Raw genomic sequence first — 14,403 nt, forward strand, 5'->3', positions numbered from 1 at the left:
TAGAGGACAATCTCATTATAGGAAAGCTTCACGACACCTGTTTTTTAGCACCATTTCATTACATCAAACTTCTTCTTAAGTCACCACGGTTAAGCCAGAGCAATTTTATACTTCAGTTTCCTCTCTATAAAAGTAGCACAGTAGTACTTCTACACTTCAGGTGAATGTTGTGAGGAAATGAGGACGGGAAAAATTGTGAGATTATATCAAAGTCGCCTCCATAAGCAAGTCAGATACACTGTTTATTCAATATAATTTGGGTAAAAATGTATTATCTAAGACATGTAAAGACTGCCATAACAAACAGCATCATCTAATGCAACACACTAAAATGCAGAAGCCCAAACAGAGGTACAGTAACTGAAGTATGAGGACAGAAGCACTGCCTTAAACGGGCAACATTTTGCTTTGTCTTTAATGATTTAGCCATCTTGCTCTGCAGTACACATTAGGTATACTCTGCCAGATTTAAAAATAAATAAATAAATAAAATACTCAAAGAAAAAGTGGTTGACATGATAAATTTAAAACTGGGTCCTTTAAAATTTACCATCTGTGTCAATTTTTCCTTGGTCCCAAATGATCCTTTAATAGCATGGTAACAAAGATTCTTAAAGCTTTTCATATGTTTAAACTAATTGAAATCTTGTGCACAGGTTATATATAAAGAAATTAGGTTGCAATTAAGCATAGTTATTACTAATTCTTAAATCTAATCTTTGTGACTATTATAGACCACAGACAAGGTCAACTCTACAACTCGGGAAACTTTAGCTTTAAAGAAAAAAAAAATGCCACCTGAATTATATGCACGAAACCCACTTTTGTAATGACAGCTCTAATCAGAAAAAATATGTTCATCCATTTAAAAAAACAGCTGTTTCCAAACTGATCAATTAAAAACATATCCCCCCTCAATAAAACATAATGTAGTAAAAACACATTAAGTAAAATTAAAAATACTCTTACAATAATTTAAACAACATTCTGCAAAACATCATGCTTATAAGCAAATCTAAAATTTAAAAGTCATTTCAGCAGTTACTGCAGAGTCCTTACACTAAATGCATAAAAGTCAAATATGTGCTTTAACTTCTGCATATCAGCAGCAACGTTCAGATTACTGTATTCCAGATTTTTAGTCACGATCACTTCCCTTTCACCTGTATGCATTAGAATGAGAAACACTGGTGTCATCTAAAAAGGAAACTCATAAAGGAAGACAACACATCTCTCTCCTAATATGGCTACAGGAATAACTCGAAAGCAGAAAGAAGGAAAAATTATTATCCTCTCTGAAACAAAACACTGAGCCAGTGAACTGCAAGAGTACCTTTGCAGCAGCACAGGGACACAAAGCCATGAGGTGATTGGTTCTTATCGTTAGATGCAAGACAGTAAGTCACAGACAACCATACAACCATCTGTACAATACAATCCCACTCCTCTCTGAGCATCCTGTGCAAAAACCTTGCTCTAAGAGGACTGCTCCACTGGCTCCTCGCTTGTACAAGTTCCGATATCTCACAGGGTGCATCTGCATTAATAATTTAATTCAGACAAGGAGAGCATTTTTGCAACCAATCTTCCCATCATCCTAGTTAATACACTTCCATTTGCTGCCGCATGAAGCAGCCCCGCGCTTCACAAACCTGGTTCACAAGATGTACTCCAGGAGCACCAACAAAGGGCATAGGACCAAAGAGCAGCCAGTCCAACATAACATCCACTTCACTTTGCAAACACCCTGAGTAGACAGCTATCAGGTCTTCACCAGTTATTTCATTCTCTGAATCTGCTCTCACTGAACTGCATTACTTGTTCAGACAGGCCCAGACACTGTGCTTCAAGGTCTCCTTTCACCTGGAAGATGAGACCTGACTGCACCTGAGGTTCACTGAGCTTCTCAGCTTTGCTTCCTCTTGGCTTGTGTTTTCTGTTCTTCAAAGTTCTCACCTTTCTGCCTATCATCTCTGCCTGTTTGATCATTCACATATAACAGCTCATTTTTCCTCAGTATCATCTAGTCTCTCACCACATTGAAACTTCTCCTAAAGATTATTCAAAGCCCAAGCATGATCATTCTTAATTAAATAAACTTAATTCTGCATTTTCTTAACTTTGAGTGCTGGCCAATTTTAAAATAATAATACTTTAATGGGTTCATCTTTTAAGCACACAGAAAAACAGAGCATTGAAGCCAACTGTGTAGCATCACATCAGTTCTTCAGTGTTCGACAACAAAGTTAAAAGCTTATGCACAGCCCTCAGGCCTCTATTACTGACATGGATACAGCACTAGGGGTAATAAAGTAAACATTTTATCAGTGCATTTCACAGCCATTAAGAATTGTATCACTGTGCCTTAACAGACCTTGTTTTCCCCAGCCTTCCTCTATCAGAGCCTCACTCAGAAAGATCGTCATCTCAACCTCCAGTGCTTTCCTCTTATTCCTACATTCAGTTCACTCAACCCGCTCTTGTAACAGCCTATAATCTCAGTCAACTGAATGTAGCTGCTGCCCAGGCTCCTTCTCTCCAGCATGTAGGGTTTACAAGTTTTATTCCAAGTTAAATTCAGCCTGGAGCCTCAGACTGAACACTGCACCACACACATGGTTCAGGGCTGTCCAAAGGACCAATCACTGGGGCTTGAGTTCAGTAGGTGTCTGCCTAAAGAACTGATCCCATGCTAAGCTGCCTCCAGCAGGAACCTCATTTGTACCTACCAGAACCCTGTGAAGTGAGCCAATGAGTATCAACTGGGGATGATCAGAGAATTCACCTTAAAACTGTAATAGCATGATAACTTGCAGAAGTAGGGCAGGTTTACCCAATCCCACAATGCTTCTGTATACAGAGAGAAATTATTTAACCTCAAAAATAAGAAGTGTCTACTGAGCATATTTCAACTTTCAGAATTTAGATTAAGGTTGGATACTTTTTCTTGGCAACAATGAGGAAAAAAAAAAAGTGCTTGACAATTTCGATCCTCTTGCTTCCAAGCAAGGTCAGGGTAGAAGGTGCAATTAGATGAAATGTGTAATCACTGAATTAAATGCTTACAAAGTCTTGGCACTGGAAAACAATACTGCACTTTTCCTTTTGTTTTCAGAAATAAACAAAACAAATGCTTTAATCCACCACCAACAAGTCAGACACAGAAAGATAACGACACTATTAAATCCAATGAGAAAAAAAAAATCCTACTTAAGCCTACACAGTTACCTATACCAAGAAGGAAAAAAAATATACATTCATCCAAAGTTAATTAAAATAAGAAAAACAAATGTCATTAAAATGTCTTTACTAAGCAAACAGTTACTAGCAAAGCTGACATTGAGGAGGCTTTTCTTCAATTAATATATGGAAAAAAATCATGGAGGAAAACCTTTATTTAAGGTTCAGAATTCCAAATATTCAGTAAGACATCGACTTTCATTGTACATTGTCCTATTCTGGACCCCAGTGATTAAAGCATGCATGTCCAGTGCTCACTGAGTTGGTATCAGGGTGTAGCAAGAATGAGCGACATTACATAAAGGAACTGATGTCAAGAAAATTATTCAGATCATCCTAATCATTCTAATACATTTGAAAGAAATTTATATGAAATAATAATAAAAAAAGGAAATCAGACACCCAAACTGAGTAAACAGCAAAAGGATGGGAAGGAAAAATAATATAATATTTTAAATAGTTCCTGTAATGTAAAATTTGATTTGTTATAAGTATATACTGCAAAATAGGAAGCAGGCCTTAAGCTTCACACAGTTTAGTCCGTTTTTATCTATAAAGCCCATAACGCATCCTGAAATACAATTTATGCAGGAATAATAAACTTTTTCTCTCATCCTCTTGGCTTCTTTGACATTTAATGTCAATCTGCAATAATGATCTTTGTCTTCACACACTGCTGTTGAAACAAAGCATTTCTTTGTAAATTAAAGGGTAATTTTGTTCCCACTATTCCAGTATAAATCTCTCTGGGCTAGAATCAAAGAAGCTCATGGCATAAATCACCCTGTAATCCAGATCACCTTCTTTCTGCAAGAGAGATGTTCTTTAGGAAATAATCATGTGCGCAACCACAATCCAAAGCAGAACAGCATGAAGTATGGAAGATTTCATCCAAACTTCATTACATGATACAAATGCCAGATAGTTCTAGAGGTTTCCCTCTCAAAGCTTAACATACAGCAATCTTCCCAAATTTGCAAATCACACGCTGACGCATTATAAAGCAACATCTCAAGAATTCACAGGAATTCAAATGTAACAGAAAATCGTATTTTAGACTGGCTTGTAATAAGGAACACATTCTCTTATTATATGGCATCCGTGTCTGCAAAGTAATTAGGTGCATGCCTAGCTTTATGCAAGCATTACGTTGATTTTATGGGGACTATTTGCATCTGCAATACAAGCTGAGCCACAGACTATAATTTTGGCATCTAGGAAGTTTCACACAAAGTATCACGTCCACAACAGCTTCCAGGCAACCTTCTATTTGCACCTCTATTGCTACCTCTTCCAGCTACCCCAACAGCCAACTTAGTCTGATACACGGGTGACAACAGCAACAACAGCAGGTAATTAATGAGTTCAACTTCCTCTTTACTGTCAGTCACCCCTATAAAGAGAGGTACTGCTAAGGGTTAAGTATTAACCAGACCAAGGCCTTTATGGCCATTAATTCCATATGGTCAGATTAGTTTGCTGCAGAGCTGAAGATAAATCAAGAATGCTCATATGTGTAGCCGTGGAATGCCATTGAGCACAGCATATGGTATGTCAGAAGAACTTTCCATTGAAAGGTAAAACTTACCCCTCTTCTGAACCCAGCCTTCTTTCACAATGGTAACATCGCTCATGATGGCTCCACTCTGAACCCCCAACTCAAAAAAGTACTTCTTTGAGCTCTCAGCTTGTCTGTTTGGCTTCTCTTCTGCAGCTCTTCTCAATTTCTACTGATGAGTCAGCCTGGAAGGAAATATTAGAGAAAGAATTTAAGTCTTTTCTTTCTTTCTCATTTGACAGCCAACAAAAAAGTCTTTGTTGATGTCTTCCACCGACTGAGCTCATATTAAAAATCTGGCTTTTTTTAATTAACCATATAACAGAATCATCATGTTTCTAGTCTTACAGCACATTTTCCATTGATATTGTAATACTTAAGCAGAATGTGTTAAATTTTAAGTCATATGCCACTTCCATAAAATGCACACAACAGAATTCTCTCATACTAATGCATAGGATGCTGATAAATGATATGATGCTGGTACTCCTTCACAGGTCCAACTCAGACCTGTGTCGCTACAGGAGCTTTAACCACTCCGTATTTGTCAGAATCCATACAACGGACAAGTGGTTCCTCTAGTATGGCTACACTGACCATGTCAAAAGTACAAGAAAATTGAAGGTTCTGTAAAGGAACTTAAAACCAAAGCCTTAAGTATTATGGACACAGTTATCCTTGTAACTGCTAAAATCTGCAGTAATCAGTTTACTAGCTATGCAATTAGGTTTTTTAATTGAATTAAATAAAAAAAAAGTAAAGGCTACAGAAATATAATATTCTTCCTAATTCCACTATAACTGCATTATACCCAATATAAATTCTTAATTTATAGAAGTTTCTAAAAGAGAGCATGATGTGTGAGTACATGAAGTAACCACTTCTTACGAGTACAGTTTAACCAAAAAAGCCAATGTTTCATTTATGAAAAAGAGAGTTCATTCTAGCAAGACTTTAAGCCAGGCAGTGACAAGAGTGCTCTTTTCCCTACAAAGCTCAGCTTGCGGCAGACAGATGGGAAGTTAGCCCTGGAACAGGACATGCCACTCTCAGAAGCCACAACCCCCTCTTCTGACCACCTCACTCCCAGAGTATTTAACAGCTGTGAAGAAGAGATAAATAGCACTACAATCAAGTAGGAAGAGAAGCCAGAGGTAGGAGAGGTTTCCTTTTGCCAGCAGACTGCCTTTCCCCTTCATCCTTCAAAATAAAGAGGAGCATTCAAATAATACTTATCTAGAAAAGGGTGGGAAGTGAGGAAAAGGGGTTTCTCTGGTGGTGGAGGAACACCCTTCTATCGCTGTACAGACAGAAGCATGTGTGTATACCCTGCTAGCACAGAACAGAAACCTGCACACCAGTTTAGTACTACTGAATGCACCACATACGTATCCATTTAGAAGACTGACCAACAAATGTAAACATGATAGAAACAAATAGGACTGTGCCGGAAGCAATCTGTGCAATGAATGAATTGAGAAAGAACTGGGGAATAAACTGTTTTAATCCAACCAAGTACAGGGCGAAAATTTAGCCATTACACACATGCACGTTATTTTTACTATCATTTGAAAAAAACATGTATTTGCAGCACACAGCAGCTAGATGGAAGGCTACTTCTGTATGGATACTGTGCTGTGCAAAACAAAACTTGGTATGAGTAGTTTTTTCAAGTGGTATGCAACAAAAATTGCAGTACAACCTGATTTTTCAGAAACCCTGAAGAGTGTCCATTTTACGGCTTTGCCTTCACCGAACTATTTTTTCAAAAAACATGCAATAGTTCAGCTGCATAAAACTAAAAACCACAGTGCTAAATTAATTAATACTGCAAAGTTTAAGTAATATTGAATACTTTGTCCCTGAGACACTGCTACAGCACTGGCAGGTATGACCTATGCAGGTGATGCACAGCATCTTGCACGGATATCATACCCTGGTGGGTCTAAAAGGACACCAGACACCTGTGTATATGCTACTGAACCCTGCCTTAAGACTTATATATTGTTCAAGCTTTCATAAGAGTTAAAATGTTAGATGCAAGGTTTTGGAAGGGTGTGAGTGCTTCATTACTGTTAACTGATCTCACTAGCTGTTTACACTTTGTGCTACTTAAGTCAGAATAGCAGAAGTAACCAGAACATGCATTTCCACATCCTTCACCTTAGCAGTGTGAGAGTTATTTTCTGGGTCATACATTATCAGAACCTTTATCTGCACACTTCAAACTAGAGATAAGCAAGTATCAGATGTGAATGGAAACAGACCCCAGCATATTGACATGACCGAAAGCTGGCTGCAGTCTTGCCATTCTGGATCACCACAGCTCTTAGTACAAACACACAAATCTTTACAAAACTATAGGTGAGGGTCAGACAGCTGTGACTTAAAAGCAGCTGTTCTGTGAAGGAAGTGTAAGCACATCAGTACCCAAATATCAGACTTAAGTTTGATTTCCCTACAAGACTTTCACTGCATTCTTTAAGAAGTGTTCACAGGTGGATTTTTTATTTCCAACTATAAAGACAAAAGCAGCAATGTAACACACAGTACTTGACTTGGACTGGCATATGCTGCAGTATGTTTTGGCCTTTTGGAAAATTTAAGTGCACTAATTTATTCTTATTGGTAGAGACTAAGCTGCAATAAATAAAATTCCATACTTGGTAGCAATAACCTTGTCTGCTCACATACCGATCATTAAGACCACAATTTCAGTAGACCCCCAGTTTTAATGAATGAATTTATGCTTAAAGCTCCCTATTTACCCACTGATTACAAAATCTGATCTATGACTGATTTTCATGTCAGTGTTCTAACAACCTTAGCCCACCCATCACTTGTATTACTCTACTGAATTTTGAACAAACTCCCTAAAGTACAAAAATCAGAAAAATATGGTGACAAAACTGAATTACCTCCAGTTTAGCTTCACAATATTAAGAAGAACAATTCTAGAATTATCAGCAGTTGTATGGTTATATTGATTGCTCTCTTAATGAGTAATTAAAAGTCAAAATGAATTATACAGGAAACTGAAGGAGATAAAATTGAAACATTAAAAGACTAATGAAAATAAAGTTTATATGTTCACACTACACTTTCAAGAGCCATTATAAGCATCTGTAGTATTATCCCTTATTAAATTCCTCTGAGGCTTTCTAAAAGCTATATTCCTTTACCCTGAAAGCCACTCTCAGAAAGAGATTTTGGAGAATTACTTCTTATTATGACAAAAATTGACTTTCGTGAAAAACAGTCAGACAGAAACCTTCTTCCCTAAAGATAAAGCATTGTCTATAGATGTAAAGGAGTTGCCTGAAACATGCGGAACAAGAACTCTCACATGAAAAACAGCATTTCATCTATAGTTCAACCATTTCCAGAAAAGCTAGAGATATGTTTATTCTGCACAGCTGGCACAGAACTTAAGTACTTGTTAGCAGTCAACTCTGCTCTCCCGAGGTGCTTCAAGATTCAGCAGCTGGTATATAATTTTTACAGTTTCCCTTATTGCTATAATATGAACCCACAGAAGTATGGAAAAAATGTGTAAGAACTGAAGATTACTTCACATTCCAGCTGCTTCCTACAGGGAAAAACTTGATTTTTATATATGTTCCAGGAACAGAAGAACAGGTTGGATTGCCCTTTTCCCCCTTGTTATCAAACAGAACTTTGAAGATACTTTTCCAAAAGCGTATAGTGTGTATTCTGGAGACAGTATCAGAAAGTCATACCTACACATAATATATACAAGAACCTATTGTCTATGTGCTTTATGGTGCAAATGTAAAAATTTACTCCATTACATCCAGTCATGTGAAGAAAACACCTGGGGTTTTCTGGATCTGGTAAAAAGCAGTAACACTCCTTTCTTCTTTGGAAAGCTATTAAGCCACATTTATAGTGTTAGACGAAACAATTCAGCACACTTCTAAAGAGCTGGTATTACACCTCTAAGTTCCTAGCTCTAGAGGTTGCAAAGGCATCTTTTTGAACAAAGATTAAGCAGAAACTATTAGATGCAAAAGAGTTATAGATCCCTCTGCCAAGGGTCACAGTTTTCCCAAGCCATGGTGAAAACTAGCTAGCTCCTTTGCAGTTTTCATCTTGAACTTTAACAGTGACAGAAATATAGAGAAGAACCAGCTCACTTCACAATGAGGAACTGTAAGACCAACCATAAGCTGAGTAATGGACCATTCGGTAGGAAGACACCTTTTCCTTGACTAGTATTTTTAAATTAAAGGAGGCTCTCATGCCCATCACAGCAGTTAGATACCTCCACAGACCCAGTGGATATGGAGAAGCAAAGAAATCCCATCTAAGCAGAAGGACTAAAAACAGTGGTTCAGGTCTACACTTAACCACTAGGTGCAAGTGAATAATCATCAAGATTCCTAAGAACAGACAACACTCCCTTGGAATCTGGGCATCCTCCCATTTCCCTTGTGACAAGAGACAGCTGAGTAAAGAAGACAGTGCCCATAAATTCAGTGTAAATTGTATGATTCAGGTCCCTGTTGTAAGAACTTTCATAAACACAGGCTCCTACTTTCAACAATTCTGGAGTTGAGGAAAAACAGATAACTCACATTTACCAATTCAAGTTATCAGAAAGAATACCAACAGTATCAGTTTCAGTGCTTCCAAAAACTATACCTATAGCTTCTTGTAGAATTATCAACCTAGTGATTCACCCAACCTTATTCTCTCAATATGTAAGGGAACCACCCTCTTCCCTTTTTACAAGTAATCATTTGTTTAAAAAATGTTTGGGGAAAAAACCAAACAAAAAAAACAAACAAAAAAACAAACCAGCAAGTGAATTTTTGTGATTCACTTTGCCTGACTCACTGAGATTCTTTGGTCCTCAACGTAAGCAGAGCCAAATCTCATCATCTCCATCTCCTTATTTCTCAGAAAGGTAACTGAAAAATGTTGGGTATGCACACAAAACACACACTACCAAAAAAAACAGCTCTCAGTCATCCTCTAGACGCTTCCATCACACACTTTTGCTTCCCTGCTTTGGGGGCTTTTTGTTTTTTTCCTTTTTTTTTTGTAGCAGATCAAGCTTTTAAGAGGTTTTCTCAAATCTGAGCTTGAGTCCTCCAAGACAACCGAACAGGCTGCAACTGTCTCCAGTGCCAGCTGCAATCACGGAGCAAGGAATTCAAAAGACTCTAAACTAAAAACAGAGTTGTCTTTAGAATTGGAAGCTGAGATCCAAGTTTTATTTATATGAAAAACGCATGCATATCCTCTTCCCCTACCCAAGTTGTTATCTGAAGTCTGGTCAAACAATTAGAGGATATATTGCACATCATCAAAAATTACACAAAAGGCTACAATGTAGAACAGAGATTGCTACCAAACCCACTAAATCAAATTAGCCCGTAAAGCTAATGGAAGAATCACGTTTAGTTGAATGCTTTATCTAAAACGTATAGAGTATTCACACAGCCTTTTACAAACTCTCTATTTTGACTATTCTTGAAATAGAGCAGAATGGATCATATCCATTTTTACAATCTTAGGACCGACTGATTCTGACTGATTTCAATACTACCGCTCCATAGATTGAGAAAAGGGAACCTTGGAGCAGAGAGCATCTGTTCAACATCACAATCAACAAAAAAATAAATAAAAAAAATAAAGAAACCCACCCCAAAAACAAACAAACAAACAACCCACACTCAACACAAAACAAAACGTGAACTGGCTTGACAAAACAAAGGACTCAAAAAAACAGGAATATTAAAAGAGAATAGATTCTAAGTTTGTAAAATGGTAATCTTTATGTATGCACAAGTAAGACACTTAAAGGTACCCCTAAATAGTACATAGAAATGTTCATACTTTAGAAATTTTAAAACAAATGCAAAAATTCCAAAAAAAATCTCCAAGATAGGCATTGCAAATAATTTTTTATTTATATTTTGTACTAAAATCCTCAATGTCTTCAAGAATATCGGTATCAAAAGTTTAGTAACAACTTTATTTCTTAACCCTTGACTTGGAATAATGAGGGGAATAAGGGAAATGGCACTGCCTACACCCTGTGGTAAGAAAAAACAACATACTTCGGAAAAGATAAACAGCTTTTTAAAGCACGCTTACGTGTATGCTTTGTGCCTTAATATTTTCAGTGTTCTATTTTCATTTTCAGCATGTCAAAGAGCTGCACATAACTAAAATATGCTTAAATAAGAGACCACAGGCACGCTGTATTAATATACATATGAGATGTTTTATTTAGAGTCTGCAAAACTGAAGAAGTTTATCAGGAAAGAAACCATCATTTCGTATTTCTTTTCCTATTATAATGACAAAGCAAGTTATTTTAAGGGACAAAGGTATAATTAAAGGTGAACAAAGCCACCCCTGCCTTTGTTTACCAAGGTATAAAGGAAGTTTCTAAATGTAACTAAATTGTTCCTTCAGAATCCCAGGTGAAACATTAACAACCCATTGTTTTGCATTGTGTTTATTGACAAAAATGCTTCAAATCCTTTTTGTCCCCCTCCCAACCACATAAAACAATAGCTGAAAATCAGACAGAAGCAGAGTGGTAAAACATGTACAGTATAGGTCTGAAATTTAACCAAAGAATACATTTAAAGTAGAAAAGGTGAAGGGAGGGCTAGAGTTACACATAAAAAATAAAAGTTACTGAGAAAATGAACTTGGGAGAGTTTTGAGACTTAAAGCAAGTCAAATCAAGGATTAGCTGAGCTGAGTATCACAACTATGATGTTATTCCCCTCAACACTTCAAAAATACATGTAAAAACTTTAGCTGAGAATTAATGTAGAAATACTAATTATTGCCTTTTCAAGACAAAGTCCCTTTTCCCTTTATTACTAAATTACTAGATTTTTTTAAAGTTTAGTAATGACTCAAAAAACCAAGCAGAATTAAACCCAAGTTCCATATTTTCAAAACAAATGAAAATTGGCTTTCTGTGTCTAGAATAATCCATATAAAAGGAAATCTGGGTTTTAAAAGTTTAAACGCCCTAGAAATTCCTATTCATTCTGAAATTAGGGATTTTAATAGGTACCTTCAAGAGACGCAAAATAAAAGTTTCATTGAGTTCTTACATTTAATTATGTATGGCAGTAACTTTTCTACAGCACAACATCATATTATGCATAAAACACAAAGCACTGTTGGAGGTAATAAAAAACAGAAGTATGTGAAGTGCTCTGAGTAACAAGAAAAGTAAAGCATGGAGATAAAAATGTGTTCTCAAACTATTAAAATGAAAGATGGAAAAAGTTCAATGACATGTCTACCAAGTAGCTTTCTTTATAGTAATTTTTTTATTGTCTGGATTTGAAACAAATAAAATTCTGAATTGCCTTGCAACAATAGGAACGAACTTTGTGCTTCTTTCCTACAAAGGAGTCAAACATTTCTGAACTTACTAATTGCCACATACTGACGCTGCAATATATTACTAGAACATAGTCAACTTCTAACCTAAAACCTTTGGATCTTCTTGTTCACCCTCAACAGGCATCACTGTCATCAACTTGCAGTCTGAATTTCCTTAGAATGGAAGGAATTCTCTACAACCTTAAATGAAGAGTGTGTATTTTTCAAAGGTATACTACTGCTTACACACATTTAAAGCTAGATGCAAAGCTCACAAGATGAAGGTCTTTGACTACTGCTTACACACATTTAAAGCTAGATGCAAAGCTCACCAGATGAAGGTCTTTGACAAATGTTACGCGAAAAATCAGATTACATGAAACATGTGTGCAACTTTATGCCTCAACGTGTATCAATACAATTAGAAAAAGATGCAATTTTAATAAAACTTCCCAAGGCAGGCTGCACCATCATCTCAAGAAGCACATTAAATCCTTAGGGGACAAAAAAAAACCTTATGTGTGTTGGCAGAAATTGTTTTGCAAGACTTAGGGACTCAACTGAGAAACACTGTATTAATTCTGTGGTGCTAAATCAGCTGTATAAGTATTTTTTGACTGTTGGGCACTGCTGCTATTCCACACCTACAAAAAGGCAAGACCACTGATCTCAGTGAAGCTGAAGCAAGCTCTTCATCTCTGCTCCTGCTACAGGAGGCACTTGAATAACTTTAGCGCATGGACAACACAGGGAAGTCTGACAAACATGCTGTCAATATATTCAGACATCTATATGAAATACTAAGGTCACAGTTGCATTTGTAAGGGAATTTAAAATTTACTAGTGTTCTTTTGTCAGGATATTACAGTGGAAAAAAATCACAGAGCAACAACTTGTTCTTAATGCTATTTTTGATCAGGATGACTCATATCTAGACACATAGAAATACATGGAGAAAGAGGACTGGTTAAGATGGACTCAATATATATTTTGATATTTAAGCTAAACATAGCAAGGTTTGACAAAAGTAGTATCAAAAAATCAAATAAACATTTAAAGTGACCAGAAGTATGCATCTCCATATACAGAAGCCAAAAATGCTTACTCTCTTTGACAGTAACGTTTAATCAATCGGGGGAAGGGGGGGGGGGGGCAGGTCCTGATGATTTTTCCTTTTTAAGTATTATCTTTGCCACAGCTTTCCACTAGAGCTGAACAAGATCTTTACATTAAAAAAAAAAACCAACAAAAACAAAAAGAATCTGTTTGAAACCCATGTCATGCATCAAAACTACATGAATATCCATACTTAACACTGATCTAGAGCTGTAGAACAAGGACAAAATGCCAACTAAATGGCTACTACACCCTTGCATTTTCTGCAATCTGTTTCTTAGTATGTATTAGTGATTTGTCTAAATAAGCTTCATTTATAAACTCTTCAGATAGGTAGTCCAGAATCTTGTCCATGCAGTTAGTCAAGATGAAAATATAAACCAAAACTTTAAAGACTACTTTTAATACTAGGTGAAACACTAGAAAGTTAACTTTCACAGTCAATGTTTTATTATTTGACAGTTAGGTTTTGGTTTCTCTGACTTTCTCTTAAAAAAAAAAAAATACACACCTTTGAATCAGAGTTTCCATTTACTATGTAACTTATCTTTAGAAAATAATCTCTTCTACACTGCACCAACTTGTTACAAAGAAGAGTAACTAGTGCAACACATTTACCAAGGAGACCTTGTGATTCTGGGGAAGTCTCTTCTGGACAAGAGGAAAGCTAGTGATGGACCAGAGAGGTTCTCACAGAAAACACACCTTTCCTCACAAGCAATGCAGAGCTCCCTGAAGCACAGGCTGTGCTAGTAAGTGTCACCTGCCCCCTCCACAGCTCCTTACAAAACAATTGAGTATTTAAAAATCATTCAGCAAGAACTGCTTCCTGGATACAGAAATGATTATTCAACAGGTCTCTTCAAATTGGGAAAATGTGCATGCAAAAAGTGGATGAACACCCAATGAATCAGTGCTAGACAAATTCCTAGCATGAAGGATCCTTTAGTTATTATACAAACTTCAGACACATGCTGTTTCAAACTGTAGTCAGAAGTCAAGATATGGTTTATGGTAACATCTTGCAATCAGAAGCCTGGGTTACAAACAATAGCAGAGCCCTAGTAAGTGATTTTGCATTAAGCTTAAAGAAAAAAAGAAAA

The 14,403-nt window shown here is 36.6% G+C and overlaps 1 protein-coding gene across 6 annotated transcripts in view; it reads right to left on the bottom strand.

Annotated features, from left to right (window-relative positions):
* The window catches only part of AKT3 (AKT serine/threonine kinase 3), a 148,189-nt gene that overhangs the window by 130,898 nt on the left and 2,888 nt on the right, over positions 1-14,403 (bottom strand). For 5 of the 6 annotated variants that reach the window (XM_061365774.1, XM_061365778.1, XM_061365776.1 and 2 more), the window contains exon 2: positions 4,829-4,983. In XM_061365774.1, coding sequence (XP_061221758.1) covers positions 4,829-4,874 — 46 coding nt within the window. In that variant the 5' untranslated portion in view covers positions 4,875-4,983. Of the gene's footprint in view, positions 1-4,828; positions 4,984-14,403 lie in introns of those variants that run through there. The other variant, XM_061365777.1, reaches the window with a different exon arrangement.

Source organism: Neopsephotus bourkii, unplaced genomic scaffold (genome assembly GCF_033783945.1).
Source record: "Neopsephotus bourkii isolate Nb327-2 ecotype Australia unplaced genomic scaffold, CSIRO-AGI_Nbou_v1 NB_1292, whole genome shotgun sequence".
Lineage (NCBI taxonomy): Eukaryota > Metazoa > Chordata > Aves > Psittaciformes > Psittacidae > Neopsephotus > Neopsephotus bourkii.